This window comes from Amphiprion ocellaris, chromosome 9, assembly GCF_022539595.1.
Source record: "Amphiprion ocellaris isolate individual 3 ecotype Okinawa chromosome 9, ASM2253959v1, whole genome shotgun sequence".
NCBI lineage: Eukaryota > Metazoa > Chordata > Actinopteri > Pomacentridae > Amphiprion > Amphiprion ocellaris.
Window position 1 is genome coordinate 19,015,318 of NC_072774.1, and position 23,760 is coordinate 19,039,077.

At 40.3% G+C, this 23,760-nt stretch overlaps 1 protein-coding gene across 2 annotated transcripts in view; it reads right to left on the reverse strand.

Moving 5' to 3' along the window:
• Positions 1-23,760, reverse strand: part of LOC111578592 (protein argonaute-3) — a 33,286-nt gene that overhangs the window by 7,817 nt on the left and 1,709 nt on the right. The window contains exons 2-18 of one of the 2 annotated variants that reach the window (XM_023285478.3): positions 13,038-13,209; positions 12,638-12,758; positions 12,260-12,468; positions 11,337-11,473; positions 9,103-9,237; positions 8,827-8,914; positions 8,000-8,147; positions 7,629-7,748; positions 5,760-5,903; positions 4,096-4,229; positions 3,315-3,499; positions 2,791-2,950; positions 2,533-2,623; positions 2,141-2,335; positions 1,504-1,638; positions 787-888; positions 54-253 (exon numbers count right to left, since the gene is read on the reverse strand). In XM_023285478.3, coding sequence (XP_023141246.1) covers positions 54-253; positions 787-888; positions 1,504-1,638; positions 2,141-2,335; positions 2,533-2,623; positions 2,791-2,950; positions 3,315-3,499; positions 4,096-4,229; positions 5,760-5,903; positions 7,629-7,748; positions 8,000-8,147; positions 8,827-8,914; positions 9,103-9,237; positions 11,337-11,473; positions 12,260-12,468; positions 12,638-12,758; positions 13,038-13,209 — 2,476 coding nt within the window. The remainder of the gene's footprint in view (positions 1-53; positions 254-786; positions 889-1,503; positions 1,639-2,140; positions 2,336-2,532; positions 2,624-2,790; positions 2,951-3,314; positions 3,500-4,095; positions 4,230-5,759; positions 5,904-7,628; positions 7,749-7,999; positions 8,148-8,826; positions 8,915-9,102; positions 9,238-11,336; positions 11,474-12,259; positions 12,469-12,637; positions 12,759-13,037; positions 13,210-23,760) is intronic. The other variant, XM_023285479.3, reaches the window with a different exon arrangement.

The window sequence follows — 23,760 nt, forward strand, 5'->3', positions numbered from 1 at the left end:
CTGCAAGTAAAACAAGAAAAATGTTGTCTAATCTATCATTTCACTCTTCTCACCTGTCATGTTCTTTGTCCACCAGATGGTAGCGTGCACGGAAGGCCACCAGGTGGGCATAGTAGGCTGGCGCAGGGATGGAGACTGAGCGGGTACAGCGCACATAGGTGTGGCACAACTGGTAGGTGAGCAGCTGGAATTCATCGGCGGTAAAACAGTTGTCGTCCCACAGTACATGGTAGTGGGAGGGTCGACTGGTGCCCTGAGAGTAGGGAATTAAAAGACACATTTGAATTGTGATTAGATTCAAGTTTACAAGTCAATAGGCCACTGCAATTTTTAACATAGTCAATGGGAATTGGTCTTGGTGGGCACACATAAAATATAAAAAACACGGAAACCCCAGGTGATCACAAAGTTACACTGAACCGATAAAAACATAAAATGGCCACAGTCGAACAATTAAACCTCTGTCTAAATGTACAATAACCAGACGCTATCAGCTGTGGTGTACATCTCTGTAAACACACCTTAACAGTGGCTTACAAACAATAATTGCAACAGCATAATGGTAATTTAGGAGTTAAAGATGAGTTTGTCAGAATCTAATTTGAAATAATTTTCTCATGTGAGTGCTTTATTCTTAAATCCTGTTCATTAGTTATATTAAAATAATGCATAGTCCTAAAAAAGCACACAATCTTTAGATGTTAAGATTTTGGTGGAGAAAGGTGTGGTGAAATACTGTTGAAAAAGGCAGAATTCTGGGCAGGGAAGATAAGAGTTTGGTCAGACCTGTATTCCAGCGTGACTGCAGAGGTAAAAGTCAAACTCGTAGGGATGCGTGATGTCCGTATCCACGGTAGTACCAGCAGGAATGTTTCCACTACGTCCAACCTGACAAAGCAAAATAAACGTCACTCCCTGCTAATGCCTCCGACTTTTTTTCCCTTTCATTTTTGACCATTAAAACAAAAAATGATTAAAACAAAAAGTGGAAGCTGTCCTTCAGAGGCAGATGCAGGGAAAAGCTGCGGCGAGCAAAGCTTTTAAAGCATTAAGTGATGTCAGGGAGTAAAAATTCTAATTATTAAAAAAATTACTAGTTGATAGAGCGACCCAGGGAAAGGTTCACCAAGTGCCTCCCAATCAACCAATTAAAAGTCTAATACCCCAGAGAGCCTAATGCTCCGTGAGAGAGTGCCTGCACTGAAAATAAGGTTGTTACTGTCTGGGTCTTACTCTGGGGGGCCTTGAGTGCCACTCCAGAGCTCTTGGTGTGCATTGGGTCCTAATGCTTTAATCGAATGTAATTACAGGGGTTAAGAGGGTGAACAGTCCAATCGACAACAAAAGGTAATTAAAGAGGCCCATTTTCAGTACTTGATGTGCTAATACAGAGCATAAAAAAAGAATATGGACTAACATATAACACACTGTACTGACTTTAATGGGTACCATTACTGTGTCATAGTGTGTATGAGCTGGCGTTTGTGTGCGTTGGGGACTCACTCTCTCGTTGCGGTCGGCACAGAAGAGGCGTGTATGGTGGCGTTTTTGCACAACAATGTAAGTGATGCCTGGCTGGTACTCCTTCTCCAGGCTGATACAGGCCTCACGGATGGCCAGCAGCTCATAATACAGCACCTGAAGAAGAAAAAGAAAAATTCTGCTTGATGACAACCTGAGGAGAAAACAATATGGACTATTTTCTCTATATAGTGTACAGTATATTCTTGTGTCCTTATTCATGTCAATTTAGTTTCATGTTGTACCGTCGTGGCTGACATGGGTCTTTACATTGTAGGTCTATTAGTCAATCAATTACAGTAATAACTTAATAGTTCAAATACAGGGGAACCTAGGAGTACTGCCTGCCACTGTAAAAACATTTCTCATTGTCATCTCTGATTTAAATGAGTTTTTGAATATGCTTATACACTTTTAGTCTGCAAAAAAGCAAACTACCTAAATGTATCATCTCTGTCTAGAATATCTAGATTATGATTCAGAGTCAGAACACAGAGTAAATAAAATTTAGTAAGTGCTAAAAAATGCAAAAATGTAGGAAACACTACAGAATTTTGGCTGGCATCTGATGTTCAATTCATACCCCGACTAAAACTGCCTCTTTTAGTAAAATACTGACCTGTCTGAACTGGCCTTCTGAAACTCCATCCCTGTAGAAAATTATCCTGGTGGGCTTGTAGCGGGTTGACTTGTAGAACTGGATGAGCAATTCCCGCACCATAGAGGCCAGGTCCTGGATAACCTCCTGCCTGGGCCTCTGGACTCGCACAGTGGCACAATACCTGCTGGGGTGGGCGTCCATGCTCCCTACCACCTGGAAGAGAAGAGTGAGGGGCAAAAAAAGGTCTAAGTAAAGGGCAATGATAATAGGTGAGAGGAAAGATTAGAGGAGGAAGAGAAAAAAACCTGAATCCCAATCAAGAGTGAAGGGGAATGACATCAGGACCAAACTTACAATATCATAAATTTAACAAACAGGTGAGGTGAGGTCGAAATATAGAAAAAACTAACTGCTGCAATTGAAGGCTTCTTCCCATCTCCAGCTGGCGGATGTGTAACATCTGCTCCCAAGAAGATCACTGGCTGCTGAAATACTGATGGTCTGTAAATTGAAAAACACAGCAAAGACATTAGTTACAACACACAATATACATAATGTCATGTAACCAATGTCTTATTTAGACATTTGAAACAAATTCAACAATTTAATGCATTTCAAACAAGCATTATAGAGATGCCATATGTAATGAGAGGGAGAGCATGGCTCACCGTTGGTGAGGTACCAGGATGTTGTTGATGCCTCCCAGCTTTACATTGATCTTGAGGCAGAGGTTGGAGAGGGTCTGAGGTGATGTTTTCACCACATTCTTAACCTGAACACACTGAGTTGCCATTCCCAAGAGGGTGTCTCCCACACGCTTTACCTCCGCTATAGGTAGTTCAAAAAAGTGAGCAAAAAGAGTGATCATTAAAAAATAATAACCTAAACAGTTTTACAATTTTATATCTTTTAAAACAGTCGTATAGACCTCATAATATTGTTGTAAAATTCTAGCACTTAATATGGAGAGTTTTCTTTTTGATTTAAAAAAGTCAGTCTAATCAAAATATACAAATATAATGAACAAGTAATTGAAGCAGATTGTATTTCTCCCATACTGAGTGCAGTGCTCTCTTCACTGAAACACTGAAGAAGAGTAAATTGCATTCAGTCCCAGAACAGCATTAGTGTCTTAGACAGAAATGTATCTCTCTACTCCAAGATAATATGTGTTTCTAAGCAGTTTTCTAACCGTAGACTGGAGTCTTTCCCGGCAGGATGACGATAATGAGCTGAAGTCCGGCGTAGGTGTTCTTCAGGTGTCTGAACATGGGCTCCACGCTGTCTGCTCCCTGGGCGTATTTACAGAAGCATGGCTGGCCCTGGATGGGCATCCCAGCATCCTTAGAGATTTTACGAAGCTGGTCTGTGAAACCCCTACATGAGGAACGAGAGGGAGCAAAGGGTGAACAAAGCTTCCATTTGGAAAGCCTTGGGGTTGAGAAATCCTGGCTGAGTACTTAAAATTCCAGCTTGAATAGTTGTTCTGGTATTGCATTTACCCATGTAACTGTCAGAATCCTTTTTGACTCATTTTGGACATCACCAGGTATTTAGGGTTTCGAAATTACAGATGTTACAGATGAAAATGCTAAAATTTATTTTTTCATTAGTGTGCACTGATCTTGTAATATCAAGTAGTAAAATTAAGATAACAGAATGAAAAAGTCAGGCTTCATGTAGAAATACCAACACCTTGAGGGATGATGCTGTTCTATTTGTTGTCATTTGCAAGAGAAAATATGAATTCATGCAAATTTGCAGTTCTGGAGACAACAATAAACAATGGATAATAACCAAATGAGCTCATCTCTAATATCTAGACAGCTTAACGAGAAAGGCTGAAAAGACAGGATTTGAAGAAATATATATATATCATAAATGATCATCACTGCAAGCTCTGCGACCAAAGAATCTATAAAAAGGAGTTTTAAAACCCTACAGAAAAAAAACATATTAGCAAAGGATCTCACTTGAGGATTTCTTCCCGACACTGCCTCTGTGTGGCGAAGCAGGCAATGGCCCACATCTTGATCTCCACCCCAGTGTGGAACTGCTTTCCCCTCATGTCCCACACCCCATGGCTGGGTGTGGCTACAGTGCGGTTCTGAAACAACATCGCAATCTCAACACATGTACTCATGATTATATGGGCAAACACTCACTTTCACACTGTCCACACAGACTCACACTGAACAAGTAGACTAACAAATATTGGCACGACCACATACACAAATAACACTTTTTGATTTTTACTAACATGCACCTTTCATTCACTCCATGTCTGCACACTAATTCACACTGACATAAAATCACTCCAAGAAACATGCATATGTAAAAAGGTTTAAATGTCATCAGAAAAATTTTAACTTTAACAGCAAATAACAACAAATGTAAGATATCATCAATAACAGTAAGAATAAAATGTTTTTAATGTGATTATTTAATGTATTTGCAAAGCTAGTGTGATGCACTATTTTCAAGAGTATGTATAATGTAGTTTGGTGTGTGTATCACATGAAGTACCAGGTGCATTGTGTAATATTTCTCTGTAATACACACACACAAATGTACAGGTGTGTCTCCTCAAAGAAGATAAACAGACAGATGTTAATCAATACTGGAGTTCAGTCTCAATAAGCTGCTCATTTATTCATTTTTTGAAAACCTTTTAAATTCAATCTCAAGCAATTGTTGGCAATGGTTTTGGCTCTATCTCCAGAACCGGCTGTATGCCAATGGGGAGGACGGGTGTATTCTGGTGGCCGACTACTGGAACTCTCCTTGCGTTGGTGCGCACTTGGACTACGACAACAGGTGTCTCAGTATCTATGACACTGTAACCATGAAGAGACTGTACATGTTTGACACCTGCTTTGAAGAGCCTATCTACCCTTTCTTCAGCTGAGGGAAGAATGATTCAGGCAGCAGGCTGCAAATATGCCACTGCTATTGAGAGGGTGAATAAATTTTGCTGGCGAAGACTAAACACATGGCAGTGTTCTCAGATTTGCCCATTGGCAAAGCTTTTTCTTGAAGTCCAGGCTTGAGTGATGGGGTGATGTCGACCCTCAGAGTCATGTACTGTATGCATTAGAGCAGTTACTTGTTGTTTGTACTGGTTTCAGAAAATAAGGTTTACATTGAATAAGAAGTACCAGGGGTCTTGCCAGACTGAAGTGAAATTTGGTATTTTTCAATGTAATACTGTGACTGGGGGTTTGGAGAGCTGCTCTGCTGTCTCTATCACTGTTTTGACTGGGTTGCAGATGCCCCAGATGCTCTTGTTGAGTAGAACATGTACAGCTCATGTCCTGTTAGCTTGTGAGAAGCTTCCCAATCAAGAATTGGATATTTTCATTGTATTCCAAATAATCCTTGTGGCAGATGGACAAAAATGGTTAATGTCCTGATTGCCATCTTTTTTTTTTTTTTCCAAAAGAACACCTTTTTTAAAATGTGGAATCAAAGGCAGCACTATTGAGACTCAACCATAGAAGCCAAAAAGACTGACACCATGAAGTACAAACATAAGCCAATGAGTTAGTTCCCCAAAAAGGCAGTGGAATAAAGGCTGCGGAAGGGGAGAGCGTGTCAGACAAACAGAGAGAATGGGCGTGATTTAAAGGAAGGGTACCATAAAGTGCTCTGTGCTCACCCTGCCGCCGTACTGCAGCATGGGGGCGGGTAGCACTCGCCCCGTCACGTGGGCCATCTCGTCGCGCACTTTGAACTGGAATTCCTGCACAAAAGGGTCTGCCTCATAGTTGGCACTGCGCACCTGCAGGGAAATAGGGGTGAGAGAATCAGGCACAGGTTCAGGCAGACGTATGTTATGACGGCATGACTAAGAGACAGTGCAGTACTGTAAGGTTACAGTATATGGCCAACCATGCCTAAAGTCTCTGTTATGTATTCACTCATTTGTGGCTTATTTTATTTGAAGAAAGAGCTCCTCATTTTGCTTATTTGCTTTCCTGCCCCAAGTAACAATAGAAGACCAACACCACTCTCATGTTTGTCCATGAACTATAAGTTTAAATGCAGCAGATGAGTGGAAAGAAGTGAAAATAGCTGGCTGCGTTCAATCTGAAGGGAACAAAACATGACAACCGGCACCTCCACAGCTCCCTACTAACACAACCTATCTCATTTGTTAACTTCAAAAACTTAGTTCTAACCTGACGTTGTAAACTTGTGTAAGTGTAAAAAACAAAAAGCTATGTTATCCAGTTTCTTCCGTTTCTAATCGCTAGTATTAAGAATGTGAATAGGAGCATTTGCCATGAAGTTCTTAGCCAGCACTGACCAAATTCAGAACAGAGCTTACAGTTCAACTGTTGTTGTTTACCACCGTACTGAGTTGGAACAATGTTTACTGTCTAAGAATATATGCAATGCTGATGCATAGGAAAAATGCAATGGTAAGTTTCAGACATGTCACAGAATTGTAGGTGTGAGCACATTAGTCCAAAGTGACTTCAAGCATACGGAGCACATGATCAGCTTAACAGGCACAATATCCAGATCTATTACAGAATCCACTGCGTGATTCTCACAGACACAGCTTATCTGCTTGTGTTGTCCTTTCGTGACTTTCAATCTCTGCTATTCCACCCACCATTTCCCTGTCAGTTTCAAGTAATGGTGCTTCTAAATGAAAACACCAGCACAGTGATGTCCACAGTGATTTCCTGTATGCAAGTCCAGTCATTTTGCTCCGGTGTGAACAGATAAGGAGACATGGTTTACTAAGGCAACAACAGGTATTAAATGCACTCTGCTAATCTGATGGGGGCCAGACACAGTGAGTTTACAGTTTGTCAGTCTGTCCATAAACAAAAAGATGCAGACACTGTAGCAGCTTCACATTAAACCCATTACGGCTGTGGCATGTTGTTGACCCAAAGTCGGTCTGCACTATAATTGCCAAATGCTAGGAAGAAGCATGTAGACATGCCTCTGTTAACAACATAAAATGAGAATGTGGGTGAGGTGATTATAAAACCAGCAATTTGATATAAAGATAAGCAGTACAGCACCCAACACAACATGGCCAAAGTGTTGACAAGCTGAGCAACATCTCAGTTGTGTAGAATTGTTACCCAGTACAGTTATAATATTTGATAAGGTCAATAATTTTAGACTAGATAATCAATATATATTATATTTCTGTTTACCTGGACATTCTTTCCCTGAATTCTGCATTCCAGGTCACATTATGTCTTTAACTGTGTCCTCATGCGACCTATATAAGAACTATATTTTAAATGAACAACTTAATGAATTTTAAAGTGCATATCCATACAAAAAATAAATGTTAAACATGTAAGTAAATTAATATCACGACTGTACATTTAGAATAAGATACTGGTGAAGGAATTTTTGAACTTCAGTAATATAACACATTTTACTAACCAATATCTTTTATTTTTATTTTAGTATTTAAACACTGTCTGTAGTAGCGACAGGACCCCTTGGTTTCAAACGTGTGTCCAGTACTCACCAGCCTGCTGATCTCCTCCTGTCTGTCAGGTGCAGAACGAGCTGTGGCTTTGATCATCGTGGAGGTCTGATTATCTGTCAGCTTCTTAATGCACCGTTGACCAGCTACAATGTTACACACCTGAAAGGAAACAAAAGCTAAAGCTTGAACATGTTTTTTTTGTATTATTTTAGTGCTTGTTTAGCTAGAAAATGATTTCTTTTGCACACTTGAGCTCTTTCTACAGCTGCTCTGCATCTATTTATAGAGCTGATACAGAAGCACACCTGCTAGCTGCCCAACAGACCATAAGCTGCAGATTTAATCATCCTCGACATATGGTTAATGTCAGCCACCATAACTGAATAGAATAGCATCTTGTTGTCTCTCACCTCCAGAGGCAGATAGGTGTGCTTTTGCTCCTGGCCCACCTGTAGACAGGGCAAATGTGGGTACTTGAGCTGCAGGTTGTACTTCTCCCTGAAGTACTGGGCTACAGTACGCTCTACAGTCTGACCGTTTTCCAACTGTAGTGGGAACCTGCAGAGAAAAAAAAACATGTCAAATCTAGAGATCACTTTAAGCCATCTTTGTTTCTAATTTCCGTATTTTAATCTGTTTCATGTGTGAAAATATAAATCTCCAAATGGAAAGTGGTGATGCAAGCTGTTTGTTTTATAATGCAAACCTACGCAAATGTTTAGCATTTCTTACATAACAGAAGTTTGCTGACTTTAATATGCTTCAAGTATAACTACATTTGTCAGGAATATATACATATGAGGTCAGAACATTGTATTGCATGACATGCAATCAGACCGGGGGCAAAAGGAAAGGATTGGGATGATGAACAATGGCTTTTAAGTCACTTTTTATGTCAGATATGAGATAGATTTTTCCATCTGTGTAGAATAGACCCTGAATCTGTATTTGATAACTGAATCAATTAATGATAATTATTTATCTAAATACAAGTGTAGCCATACCACATGGCACAATTCTACTTAGAAAGACTGAGCAGCAACAACCACACAGCTACTCTACTAATGGATGACTAATGTTGACCGCATGGTTGTTAGGTGAGTCAGCCATTATCTGGTTTGTTTGGTGGTGAATTGGTGATCGTATCCTCTTTGGTGTGTGTTCCCTTCCCCCCAATCCCATCCACACACTTTGCCCAGAGTCTCCGGTTCCCTCGCCCGCCTGGAGGCTGACTCACGTTTGATGGCTGGCAGGCCGACGGGTCACGTTGCAGACACGGTACTTCCTCCGCATGGTTCCACAGTGCGTCACCTCCACCTTCAAACCTGGTGAATAATATAAAGTGTTGGAGTAGCATTAAGAATGTCTTTGTGTGTGTGTCAGAGAGAGAATGGCTGTGAAATGTTCTCTTTCTGTTCTTGCTCAAAGTGTTTCTGTGCCCACACGCACTTTTATGCATCTAATTTAACCTTATTTTTCATATCCAGGCACCACCTTATGACAAATGCTTCACCTTTGATTTCTTTGGTGAATTTGACCCGGTGTGAGTCTGTGAGAGGACGAGGCTGCTCATCAATGTTGTGGATATCCAGTACTTCACACATGAACTGGATGACTGGCTGGGCTTTGTAGAAGGCGGTGGCAGACACTGCAAGGCAAAGCATAAACAACGGTCATTAAGGACAATTTCACAGGAAAAACTGACTGCTGCAACAAGACACAAAGGTAATGCATGAATACCAGATGAGCTTTAACACAGGGACAGAATATATGTTGTTGAATGAAAGTCTTAGAGGTAGATCCCATGTGTGCATAGTAAGACCACAATGTTATATATATGTAGCAGAAAATCTGATTGAATAGAGGAAGAGCAAGTCATGCAACAGAAGATGTGGAGATTCTCATATTTGCAAAAATGGGCAGTATCCGTTTCTTTTTGATACAATGCTTTCTCTCATTAAATTAAAAGATTGAAGCACGAGATGACAAAGCATGGCACACAACATCAGAGAGACTTTAAAAGTTAGAGGAAAACAAGGACAATATGGAGCAAGAAACAAAAAATCCAAAACTGGTCATAGATAGATGAGGAGAGTGCATTAATGAGGTTGAGGAAGTTGTTGACGAGTAGCCTAGCTCAGCTGCTGTGATGTAAACAAAAATTCTCTGAAATCACTGCAAATGCACATCTGAGTGACTCCATAACAAGAAGGCAGACTGCACTGTAGATGCAGAGTCTATGTGAGGCATGAGAGTCTTTCATCACAGACAGGGAGTGACGCTACTCCTCATTGTGTTCCCCACGCATTGCGTTTTCATTTCTGTGCATGTAAAACTGTCTGAGTCACTCATGTAAATGCAACATTTAAAGGTTTCGTTTCTTCGTAATTACAATTGTTTGATATACACGCTTTTCATTCTCCATGATACAAAGCGTGGGAGGCGGTGTTTGTTGCCTTCATGCTAAAGTATTTAAATAGGTTTACTAGTCTGCTTTGCCAGCACACAATGCTACACTGAATGCTTCGCAAACAGTTGGAGTTCTGGTTTGCTGATGGAGAGCAGACGAGAGACTTCAGGCAGTAGTAGGATTTCCAAAGGACGAGAGGGCGGGAAAATAAGACAAAGAGAAAATCTGAGCGTAGAGAGGCAAAGGCTCAAAAAGAGACAGAGGCTTCAAGCACTTGGAGAAAAACAGAAGCCATCTCAAGGAAATACTCCACACAGCTAGGGTAGCTGTTTGAACACTGCAACATCCACCAGTCTCACTCATACAACTACACACACACACACACACACATACACACAAGCTGCCCCCGGTCTCCACAGCAACAAACCAGTCAGTTCCCATCCAGAGCCCACCTTCCTCAATGTTCCTTAAACACACTCTCTCTCTCACACATACACATACTTTCTCTCTCTCTTGTCAGCAGCTCAGGCTTGGTCTCTAACAGCCTCTTGCAGTGTGCATATGGCAAAACATATTCTCAACCACCTCTACTGTCATATATTTCCCATTAATCATAACAGTTCACAATTGTAGTGCACTATGTCAGGTTACCAAATGAGAGTTCTTCTGTTGCTAAAGCTGGAGACAATTACCAAACTAGGTCTTGAACTCTTCTCCTCAAAAAATAAACCAGTTCTCATCCAGCAGAACTGACTCAATTCTGACAAACAAAAACAAAAAGCAATGATATCTGAGAGTTTCACTCTTTAGTCCACAGAAGGAGTGCTGCTTCTTAAAATTACTTGGTTCCCCAGCACACCACCAAAACCCGAGCTTCCACACTGATGTAAAAACCTGGATAGTCCTGCAGATCCAATGACACAGCCTGAGTGGCAATATCAGGTTAGATTTCTGTTAAATACAGCGATTACATTTCCTCTAGCAAAACATCTCCGTAAGTAAATTGATCATGTGCAAATCTCTAAAAATAGTTTGTATCATGGCGGCTCCATGTCATGGCAATCTATCTGTTTAATTATTAAAATCTCATTTCCCCAGCTGCGACAGAGGAACAGTAAAATCAATTTCTGAGTGACTGTACACAAGGCGACATTTTTATTTTCCGTTTATAAAACAAAGATTGGATTACAAAGGAAACATTGGGAATTCTGTGCATATTGGAATACTTTTCAAAATGGATAGCTTTATTTACATCATATACTTCCATATTTCTTACAGTGTCACACAATAAGCAGTTAAAAATGAATGTAAGGTAATCAGTGGAGTTTGTTCCTCACCATCGATGTTAAGCATCATCTTCCACATGGCAGGGCGCACAGACTGGTGGAAGCCAAACCAAACCTCTCTCCCACCTCCCAGAGGATGGTCATAGCCCTCTGGAGCTGAGAAGAAGGACCGACCTACTGGAGTGTACCTAGATAGAGAAAAATAATAAATATAAATAAGGTGCAAAGAGATTTAAGTAAGAAGGGGCAAGCACAAAAAAGATGACAGAAGACATATGATTAATTGACACATCCTGAACTGAGAATGTAGGTCAGTGAGTATGTGTTTACAGCTGCTCTTAAACAGTAGAAACTACATCAGTGAAATGAGAGGGTGGTGACACTGCCTGGATCCATCAGATTCTCATTACTCTGTCCAAAAGACACATTACCTGTTGTAAAATAGGCAACATTTTTCTTAGCAAATCCTACAGACAGTGTGTCAAATGTGACAATGTGAGCCCTCAGCTCCTGTGAGCAGAGCTAAATGAAAGGTCTCGGTATAACCACTTTTTAATAATGTTGTGAAAGAGATTTTCATTAAAACTCCGGCAATATTGCCTTCAACTTGCTGAACCTGAAGAAACAGATATTGAGGGGAAGGTATTATGGCGCATCGTGAGAGTCCATGTAAGCTGTGTTTGATTTCCGCTGGGGTAAGAGTGCTGATATTGGTGCCACTATGACAACACAAATATTTACTATGAGCATCAGAGGAATCCATTTTACAATGTGTTTGATTTTTCATCTTTTGACTTAATGTTTGGTGACTGAAGATGGAGGTGGGAAATTCAGGAAGTATAAATAGGATGTTTCTTTGCGAGTGGGTTGGCTGTTGAAAGTTCATTCTTCAATACTATGTGCTAATGATTTACAAATAAAACAAAGATCTCTGTAAGGTCCTGGCTTTCATTAAAAGTAGCTCAGCAGCTCACTTCATGGAGGGCAGGTGTCGCAGCACAACGTCTACTGCGTGTACAGGGTTGGTGCTGATGGGCTTGTCCAGCTCAAGGGGCTCAGGCATGCTGCGTCCAGTCAGCACCTCATGGAGCATGTGCCAGCTGACCAGAGACACAAACTTGATGGAAACTTTGAAAGGTCGGTCTTTCCCTCCCTCACCAGGTAGTGTGACATCCAGGTCCACCTGTGGGACAAAATAAGAAGAATGCAGACGAAGTTATGCGCTGGCAGAAATACAGTATTTCTCACTTAAGGTGATAATGCACAGTTGTGGTTATGTCTGTGTGCATGTATATGGTTTACATTAAAAGAAATGCTCATTCAATTAATTTGTGTCGTCGTTTCCATCTCACCCCGGTGGGTGCCACAGGCAGTGGGTTGGCTGTGTACAGACTTTTCTTCCCATCATAGACTGGCCTGCGATCCCCAAAGATTGTCACCTTGAAGTGCTGCACCATTGAGTCAACCACCTCCCTGCACAACATGCAACAGATTTTCAGTTGGATCATGTCTTAGAAAATGCCGACATATTTTCAGAAAGAATGTTTAAGCTGTCAAATCAGCAGTCATCAACCTATTAAAGATCCATGTATCAAAGGTCTAATGTGTTGATCCACAGTCAATTATCCTTTAACAAGGCACTGCAGTCTTTTGTTGTCATGCTGCAAGCTGCTCACTATTAGATATCGCCTATATCTAATGTAATGTAAATATTAGAGGTTTTACAGATAGCAGCCAGAGGATCCATCCTACCTGTTGACTCGCCGTGGGCACTTGTCAGGCTTGATGTCCACCTCGTAGAGGTAGACATCCATCTTGGGGATCTCCACCTGGAAGCAGTTGGCCAGCAGCTTGATTGGCTTCCCCATGGTGCCATAGCCAGGCCGCCGAGGCATGGAGAACAGGGACTGGGCCCCAACGGCTCCTAAGAGAAGAGCAAGAAGGGGAGGATAAATAAAAGAAGATGAGGATGTGTAAAAAAATACATGCAACGAGCAGTTAAAAAAATCTTATAATAAATAAAGCTAAGGACATTGATCAGCATACTGACACTGAATGCTATCAGATCACCACAGACACAGTATTACAGTATATACATGTTTAATGGTGTCTTCTCCATTTTACAGTTCCAATTTAAGTTCCAGTAATTCTTACTGTTTAAATATATATAATCGCTACAATATTCTACCTCAGTAGATATTACAATTTTATCCTCAAATATAATGAAAAAAAAACAGCCTAGGCCTATAGCCAAAAAAAGAAAGCAAATGGTGAATGACTTCAAAGGGTACTATACTGTTTCTCAGTTTTTTAAATTCTCAGTCTGTGTTTTGTTGGCGCTGTTTTTTTTAAAAACATACACACATAGTGTGACAAGGTTTGAGTGTCTGATGGTAGATAAAAATAAACACTAAAACTTCAAATGTCAAGACAAGGTGGTGTATAGGGAAGGCCCCAAAAATAAACACATCTGACTTTGACATTTGTAACATCATACAATGCAAACACTAACTGCACTCTTAAAGAATCCATACTGTCACAGATCTGTGTAACATTGACTGTAAACTTGACCTGATCTTTGGGAGAAGTACAGAGATGATACAGATGTATCAGGGGGAACATCAGTTTCAAAATGTATAACAAATGGTCATAATAAGAAAAAAAAAAGCCGCACATACAGGATTGCAAATGCTTTGTTATGTGCTTGGGCGTTTCATGGAATACCAACTCTAAAAGCAAACAACTGTACACATGCATGGGATTCAGGTGCATTTAAAATATATGCCATATCTGAAACAGGTAGCGCATGAATCAACAAATAAAGTACTCTTGATCGCAATAAATCTAATTTATGAAGGAAGACAAATGTTGGTAATACAACAATTCTGATCCAAATAATGGAATAAACACCTTCATAGACAAATATGGAAAAAAACTTATTTTTTCCATGAAAATGTGGTAGAAATAAAAACTGCATTTTGTGATGTGAAATTTTTAGATGATGCAGTCTCTGATTGGATTTTACAATTTAAGAACAAGCAGGAAAAAGATGATGCAAATGTTTAAAATAACAAAAACAAACCACTGTACAGTTGCTCTTGGAACTGCTTGCTGCAATATAAGACAGCATTAATGAACGGTAGTTCTGTAGTACTGACACAACAGAAAATGCACTAGAAAATCTACTTTTATATGACACATGGGTTCTACTAAAACTGTGGCACTGCAAATGCACTCATACAAAGACCAAGAGATGCTTTAGACGTGAGTCACTGATCCAGAAACATTGAGCTCTGTTCAACTTAATGTGTCACACTCATGTCAGGGCTATTTTTGGGTCTGCTTAGGCTTGCCTTCCACATCACACTTGAGAAAACAAACGGTTTTGCTGACGTGCCAATACAATGTTTGGATTAAATTTATGATGCTATTGTGCATTCTGGAACAGCTGTTTTTACACAAAAACCCCAGTGAGACTTACTCGTTTGCCTGGCTTGCGTTCCTTTGTTTATGCCCCCTTCCTAACCCACATGGCTGTTTTTTCCAGCTTCATTTTCAGTCTATCAAAAAAAGTTCCTAATGTGTCATTAATAAATGAGAGTCATGCTTTAGTGTGATTCATCACCGATTTGACTCATAGGCCCACGTGTGTGGGTGATTCTGGGGTTGAGCACCCTGCTGAAAGGAAGTTTTGAAAAAAAAAAAAACTCCCCACAACTGAACAGAAACCGTCCGTGACATTTTCACAGACAACATGAGCTTGTTTATTTACAGCTGGGCTTTGGAAGTTAGTGCTTTCTGCCCTGCTCCATTTATCGGTTACTCCTCTGGTGGGCTGTTGGACGGTGAAGGCCCCTTGTTTGAAATAGCCTGCTTGGATAAAATGCTGAAAAGAGAGGAAAGTCTGGAATTCCTGCCACGGCTGTCACTCTCACACAAAACCATGTGCACACAAACTTTGTAATGGTAATTCCCTTGGGGCCCTCGGTGAAACTTGTGAGGTAAGTCCAATTTCACACACACAAGTGACAAAGAGAAGGAAGACTTATTTGACAGTACGTCTTCATTAAAGCTACAGAAAAGGGGTGTCTACCACAGATTAAGAGGAGTCCAAATTCAGTGAATTTCAGGACAGAGCTCACTCAAGACACTCTTGACACAAACTACAAGAGGGTCTTCATTACTAAGAGGATATTTTTCCATGCCATGATGGTCCTGGGAAAGCTGGCGAGTAGGAGAAGGATAGCAGGGAGTGGCAGGATTATAGAGTGGGCAGAGTTGGTGTTTTCCAACTTTCATCTGCCTCTTGGAACTGGCTTCCATTCAGTGTGAGTCAGAGAAGCACCACAGGAAGAGAAACACACACGTGAGCATCCTGCTTCTGGATTCTGCAGCGGATGAACTACAGTAGCAATGATGGAGTCTTACAGCAAAGATAGAAAAAAAAAGACAAAAAAAATGAAGAAAACACTCACACACATACACCACACAGGAGTAAGTTCTGGTATTCCACCCACTAGTGCACACACTCCGCCACTTAGTTTTGTTTCAGTATGAAAACCACACAGAGACATACAGTAATTTGTAGCTGTGGTGATGTACAGAAATACCGGAAGAATGGGCTTTTATTTCCCATATTACACTGACAGTTACTATTTCTGGTATTCCGCACAAACACAGGCACATGTATTTCTGGATGTTTTTCAAATCAGAGACAAAGTAACAAGCTTCCACTTTCAAATAAACAAATTATTTCTGACACAGAAAGAGCAACCTTTGAGGCCAAATCTCCAAAAAAAGTGCTCCACTGCACCAACTAATCCAACACCTGCAGTCGCGTGTGTTGATGGTTATAATATGACAAGATGCAAACAGGCATCAAAACAAACAAGTTGTAGAGCTCTAATCAAAACACCAGCATTGTCACTGTGGTATTTGGTTAGTCCTGCCTCTGCATTTGTTAGCTTCCTGCAAATCTTGCTGATGAAATCTTGGGATATTTAGGTTTCCTGTGTCAGGATGGTTACTGAGAGACAATTAATGTGTTTAAGAACCATTTCTCTATTTGGTGAGAAGAAAAAGATTTTTCCTTTTATGTAAAATAGTCGGATTTACTTTTTGACAATGACTCAAAATAATTGCAGCTTAAGAAAGTTCACAGCATCCATCTGCTCTGATTACTGCTTGCTATGAACACTGATAGGATACTATAACATCACACACATGGCAAGCAACATGCTGAGAAAAATCCAACAGGCATGTCACACAGATGTGTTTTCCAGCATTTTCTGAATAACCAGCCTGACTCTGATCATTCAGCAATGCATCAGATACCTTCCCCACAATCTGCCTTTCTTCCTTTACAGACAAAACGGTCATCAACAGGTTCTTCTGTCTCGAGCTTCTGCACATTTATCCAAGTTACACACAGCTGCCAGTAAGGTAAGAGACACAAAGGCAGCTTATTTAGTAATTACTGAAAACTGAGCATTCAAGACACAAAAGCAATGTTATAATATGACGACTGAGACCTTGGCAGTCAAAATAATCACTCTCTGGGCTTGGTAGGCATGTGGGAAGCTATACAACCATTAAGACGCAAACATACTAACTAAGAGTTTACAGGAACATACAAATTCTGCAAGACCAAACACAAAATGCCAATCAGGACCAAGACTGAGAAACAATGACCCTGACTGCTGATAGATGACGTGTTATATTTGCCTATGACAAATAGTAAAACTGCAACTGTAAATCCATAGATTAAACTTTTATTGATTCTTCGTCTAGTGAACGGAAGAGAACAAGGAAACTTCCCCATGTTGGTGCACTGCGTGTGAGCGTGTGTGCACTTTTAGATAATTACAGGAAGGACATGCCTTAACAAACAGAAGAGAATAGATTTAATCCTCCCTCTGTCTATCAGTATGTTCTCATTTCTTTAGCCTGTACATCCACATAATAAAAGCTGGCAAAAAGCCTGAAAATTTTTCTTTGATCACAATCAAAATGAACTCCATCAGTGTATTTTGGTGAAACTGTAAAAACCCTAAAAACTGTAGAAATGTGTGGATTAGCAGTGCCATTGAAACTCTGGATCTAATGCATCCTGCTGCAAGAGAAATTTAAGCACCCTTGTTACCCCTTACAGTGGGGCAAATAATTTGTTCTATAACCTTAGTGTAGTGATGGATTATTACTTTATATTTACTGCCAATGAAAAAGATGCCCAGAGGAAATGGAGACATGTCATTAACAAAGAAATTATCAATTAACATGCTGATGCAGTCACAGGTTAAGCAGTTTGAGTCTATCTGCATTAAACTGTTTGTGAATGTTACTTATGTTCTTCAGCAAATAATTTGCATATTTCTTCTTGTTTTCAGAGATAATATTTCATAAACTAAAATCAATTTAATTTCAATTATTGAAAAAAATTTATATTAAAACAAGATAACATATTTGAAGGTTGCCAATATTCTACTTGAAAGTAACATCTAAAATCTGTGTTTCAATATGATGCGACACTGCAGGCTCCAGGATAGCTCTTCCTGGTCGAAAGAACAGCCGCTGTGTTCAGCTTAAATTGCTATAATTTACACCATATTCCAAAAGTAATATTGTGTCATGGCATGAATACGACACGAAACCTCCACCTATGCTTCCTGCAACATAATTCACTTTTACGCTGTTAATGAGCATGCCAAATATACTCCACTTTGCTGTGTGGCACTTGTGTGGTCAGATGGTAATACTGCATTTGTACATACCCCCTTTTTTTAGTTGCCCAGTCGGTTTTAAACAAGTCAACTGTTCTTGGTGCCTTTTGCAGTTTAAGCCAATGGCAGACATCTCATATACACACACGTAGACAGCATACCAATGACGACTAAAATTGCTTTCTTGGTGTCGCTGGTCTTTAGAATAAACCTGTGACTCAGCATTTTTAAAAATTTGTTCAATATGATCCTCATCCACTGTTGGCTATGCGCTTTCAACACAATATTAGAAGTATTTTGAAATGATCAGCCTTTCATGAGTAGTTACATCAGGGCAAATAGATACACATTCATATTCAAATCCATGTCATGTGCAGCCAGTGACAATAAATAGATTGCTTTGGAGGTTTCTTTGCATCAATGGAAAATGAGTGGCATAGAGAAGGGTGAATCTTAGCTTTATCAACTGTAAACAAAGCTGAGGGATACCTTTCAGCAAGTGAGGCATCAGTGCTATACTACATTGTTATCGTGCATATGGAACAGTAAGTCAAATAACCTTTATACAACACACCAAGAATTGACATGCCTTTCTTAGCATCTGCGTATTTTGCAGAAACATCTCAGTAATGTGAACTCATTCCACTCCACTGCTTTGCAACACAACACAGTCACACTGTACACAGTGGGCAAGGAGCCAGAATAACTGGATGGTGAGAAGCTAGGCTGACATCCAGTCCCTGCTAACCCCCTCAGCCACATCCCCCCAGTACACAAACGTCCACGCTGCTAACGAGTCCACATGTCCACACAGGCCCACACACCAACACACTCATACACACACAATACAGCTGTTGTGTTTCTAATCCAGAGAGGCCTGAGCTGTGGGAGAGTGCTCAGCGACCAGGCACAATGGCGTCAGTCACAGCAGGCAGGACCTAGAAACATACACTCACAGCCATACACAGAAAGACTGATAGCTGGCGAGGGATGATTGATGCACGTCACACACTCACAGTTGGGGCTCCTCCCTCCCGTTCCCCTCATCAACCTTGAGAGTGTTGCATCTGGCACCTGAGAGAGTCACTGTCACCCTCTATCACGGATAAACACCAGCAGGTCACCACATTCTGACAGGCTGAGGAGGGCCTGGTCAGTCACAACAACATTCAAAAATGTAGACCTATCCCTCAAGACAAACCTGAGGCAGAATGAGAGTGAAGAAGTACACAGAGACATCACAGAAAATATTTCGGGAAACATGCTGGTGGGGGGATTTGGAGGGGGTTAAGAATCATCTGTAGTGAGAAGCCAGTTTTGACTCACTGGCAAGAGAGAAGGCCCAACTGCCTTACTGACATAGGCGTGGATGGATACACTCACACACACACTCATACATACATATATATATATTCATACACACAAAGTACTAGCTCTGTTAAACTGAGCAGGAGATTTTATTCATCCAGGTTAAATGGAGCTTTCTGTCTTGCTAGTCCAACCTGAGTGGAACAGTGGACAGGGGCCAGGGGTTGTTGACTTAGAATGTTGACTTGGGCAGGATGACTGCTCTGTCACTCTAAGGATTTACATGCACTCTAGTAAATTAATTAGAATCAAAACAAGACAACGCTCAATGTCATGTCAATACCTTAACAAAAACATCTTCCTTGCATTGAACATGAGTCAGTTTCACCAAATCAGAGAAATTGGAATTTAGCAGTCGGGATAGTTTCATTTATTTACAGAGGTTTTACATGATATGCTTCAGACAGATGAGTCACAACCCTGATATAACAGAGTGAACTTTTCATCAGTCATAACCCTAAAAATGAGCATCGACAATCTTTCCAGAATCAACATACAGTTTTCACTTGGACTGCTTTCCATATTGGAAAATATAATCCCGTAGATAGTTTATTTTAATTTATTAACTAAATAGTTTTTTTTTTTACCACACACAGTGTATTATTTATTCAAAGCATATAAGTATGTTTTTAGCGAATCCTAATTGAGTAGGATCAAAGTGGTATCAGAGATAAACAAGACGCTGTGTGAAGAAAACGTCACACAAGTAAGGAAGCCACTTACTCTCTGGCTTAAAATGTTATAAAATTGACAAATTTAAGAACTGTTCTTATTGTATGAATGAAGTTCACTTGTTTTTCTGCCAAAGTGACAGCTATTTGTGATGAATCAACTGACAGATGGATGAACAGAGAATCACGAGCCTCTTAAATGATTCCCTCTGGTTTTTGTTTGTTGCTCTGTATCCTAAACACACGAGCAAAAACATGCCGATATTTTTTATTACATCAGCTGAAAGACATGTAAATCCACCTCTTCTGTTGCATACAAATAAACCTCTCACTTACTTGATTAGACCTTTAAATGTGTGAAAGTTCAGTTGCTATTGAACTCTTTTTGACATTTATCTTATCAAGACTGCATGGAATAATGAAGAGAGAGGTTTTCTCCGTCAGTGAGCCTCAACACAAAAAGCACAGATCTTCAGACTTCCCCATCCTGGTCCCCATCTTCCTGTCCACAACCTCCCCTGAAAATGAGCCCCTTGCAGCTCCCCCAAAAAACAGATCTTAGGAAGGGGGAGAGCAGAGGGAGGAGGAAGTGGAAAAGAACCGTGGTCTGGCTGTTCTGGCTTCTAATCTCTGTGACACATCACATCCTCCAGCCTTCCTCCTCCTCACAGTCCACTGTATCCCCCTTCTTCCACACACGCATGCTCCATCCCTTCACTTTTCCCTCCGCCTACCCAGCCCACTTGTACGAGTTTTCTGTGAGCCTTGTCAGTCAACAGAGTTGCCTCCCTGTCTACTACGCTGGCACATGATTAAAACTCATTATTCAACTTGAAAATATATATTCTATGCAAGGCCAAACGACTCAAAATACAATGTAAAAAAAAAAAAAAAGTGTTTTTAGTTTTTTAGGAGATTGTACTTGTTGACTTTTACGTTGTTCCAGTTGCATAAAACAATGATGAAAGTGTTGGGTGGAAACAGCTCTTTTTTCCCCCCTTTCTATTTAATAAATGTCAGAAATTAGAAATAAAACTGCGAGAGTGATTATATATCAGCAGAGGCTAAATATCAAGCAGAATATTAGATTTCCTGTCATTTTGAATTTTACCGTTTAAGAGACAAACTGAAGTTCTGTTATCTAAACCATTTGTAAATATCTTGAAACAGCTGTAATAATTAAATATATATACAATTAAGCAGTTAAGAGCATCCTGCCTTTTTGTTCCTCTTGTCATAAAGAATGACATTAAAGCTTTAAATCAATTCTTTTCTAAAAAACAAAACAAAAAAAATAAAAATAAAAATGATGAACCTGTTTTTAAAAAAAATCATATCACAGTACACTAGCAATACTAAAAGATGACGTCGCGCTGTATCCTGCAGATTCTGTTCTCATTTCCAATTCTTGCTCAGCTAAAATACTATTGCCAATGCCAGATCTTATGCCAATTATGACATATGGTCTGAATAAAACATAAATAAATTAAAAGGAATTAACAGAAAGGTTTTGTTACTTGTTCCATCACTACAATAAAATAAAGGGTAAATTTCCCTCTAATACAATGAGCCTAAAGAGCAATGCCAAACTGAATTCTCCATAGAAACCAACAATAATATGCCAATGGCTAGCCTTATGGGTGGCTGGAGTTGCAGACGGGGGCTGGCTATTGTCAGCAGGCTGTTTGAATGAACTAAGTATTATGAGGAGAGACTGCAAATCAAGTACTAAGCCCTCCCTCAAAGCCGACCCCACTGTCTGTTCAAAATCCACAGAGAATCGGCCTACAAGGAGAATGACAGGGAAGGCAGAATTTCCCACTGGGGCACAGAGAAGGAAACAGAGGCAGTAACCAAGGAAAGGAGCAGGGGGTGGTGGTAACTGTCTGTGAATCAAAAAAAAAAAAGAGCGGGAAACACAGGAGTGGGAAAGAAAAGGGGGGTACAGGATGGGGAGGCAAGCTGGCAGGGGAACAAGAACACGACTTTGACAGAACAAACAAACAGCAAGCTAATTTCAGATGTTTCCAAAAATACCTCAAAGACTCATTTCTCATAAAACAATAGTTCAATTCCTCTTCAGTGGTGTGTTAATGGACAGCAAAACCCACCTCCACCAGGGCAGCTTTTCATACCAAGCTGAGTCATCTCCAGCCAACTCAAATCCCACCTGGTAACAAAGTGTAGTGTGACAGGTGGGGGATCCCCCTTTGCTCTACTGTATTTGCCCTTTCATTGTCTTCCAGTAAATGACATTTCTCAATATGTCAAATATGTTTATGTGTACAGCTGTCACCATCATCATTAAGGGTTTTTATGACAACACTAACTCTTGTATATTCAACTGTCACAGGTTACTCATTTCATTATACTCAGCTGGGAGAGGAACACCTTGATATGAGCAACAACGTTACTGTGTTTATTTGCTTCTTTGTAGATTTAGCTATCTTTGACAGAATTTCCAGGCTTCATGCTAAGCTAAAAGACTGAAAGCTGATGCACAGCAATGAAAGTTCACATCAGCTCACAGCAAGAAAAGGAACCTTAAAACAACCGCACTTTGTATGTCAAAATTCAATAAAAGAAAAAAATTATTTTAAAGTTATGTTAAATATGAAGCTGTAAGAGGTTAAGTTCATAACTGGACTATTCTGACTAGTTCTGACTTAACAACTTAGCCATAATGTAACATCCTATCAGTATCAAGTGACAAACTGTCTGTGAGCATACTGTGGGGTTAACACATCAAAATGGATTGGATTTGCTTAAGGCTCGAAAGCCTTCCACTCATCATATCCATCGTGCTAAGCTCTCCAAAGCCTTGGTTTCTATGCCACATGTGCTGCTGCTCAGACCAGTGCTGGGGGAGAAGTGTGACTGTCGGTTTGTTCGCGGGCCATGCAATCAATTTGCATTTTCTCACACCAGTCTACAGGCCACTGACTGACTGATGGAGGGCCTCCTTTTAATCGTTCACCCAGGCGTAGAGCTCACTGACTGGCCTGTAGCGGTTGCTGATATGGGAATGTGAAACAACACTACACAAACAATATCAATAGCCTGCAGCCACAAAATTATACAACAAAATTTGCCTCTGTATGACTGTGTTAATGCATTAATGTCTTCAAAAGTGAGAGTATCAATCACACTCCGTAACACACTTAATGTAAGGCTGCCTAGCAATATACAATGGCATGAAATTGCACTTGCATTTACACTTGCTTAGTTCAGATTACTGTGAGCAAATACCACTCATGGCAAGTTTCCAGGAGTGTTTTATGGCATTAACACTGTATGAGAACCTAGAGTGCTATGGTGGTGACAGAGAAGTCGAGTTTGTCAAAACAAGAGCTATAATAAGGGTAGTCAAATATTAAAATCGCTACAGAGATAAACCTAATCAGAAAATACTATTTACTGTTGCTGCTGTGTGTTAGGAGGGGGAAGAGTCCGCCAACAAGGCCACACTAAAGGTTTGAGCAAAAAGTCACTTGTAAAAACTCCAGAGATAACAAACTTGTCATTTGTCCCATGACAACACACCAAATTTAATCTTGTTTAGAGAACACACTGTGATAGACATTACTGTAGGTACTTGGTTGCTGGGAAAACACCTTGCAGTCCCTTATGCTACCAATGCTGGGAAGTGTCCCACCTGAGAGGAGGCGAGATACTAATAAGACAGTCGGCTGCAGAGAGGGCTCTCCTCTCGAGGAC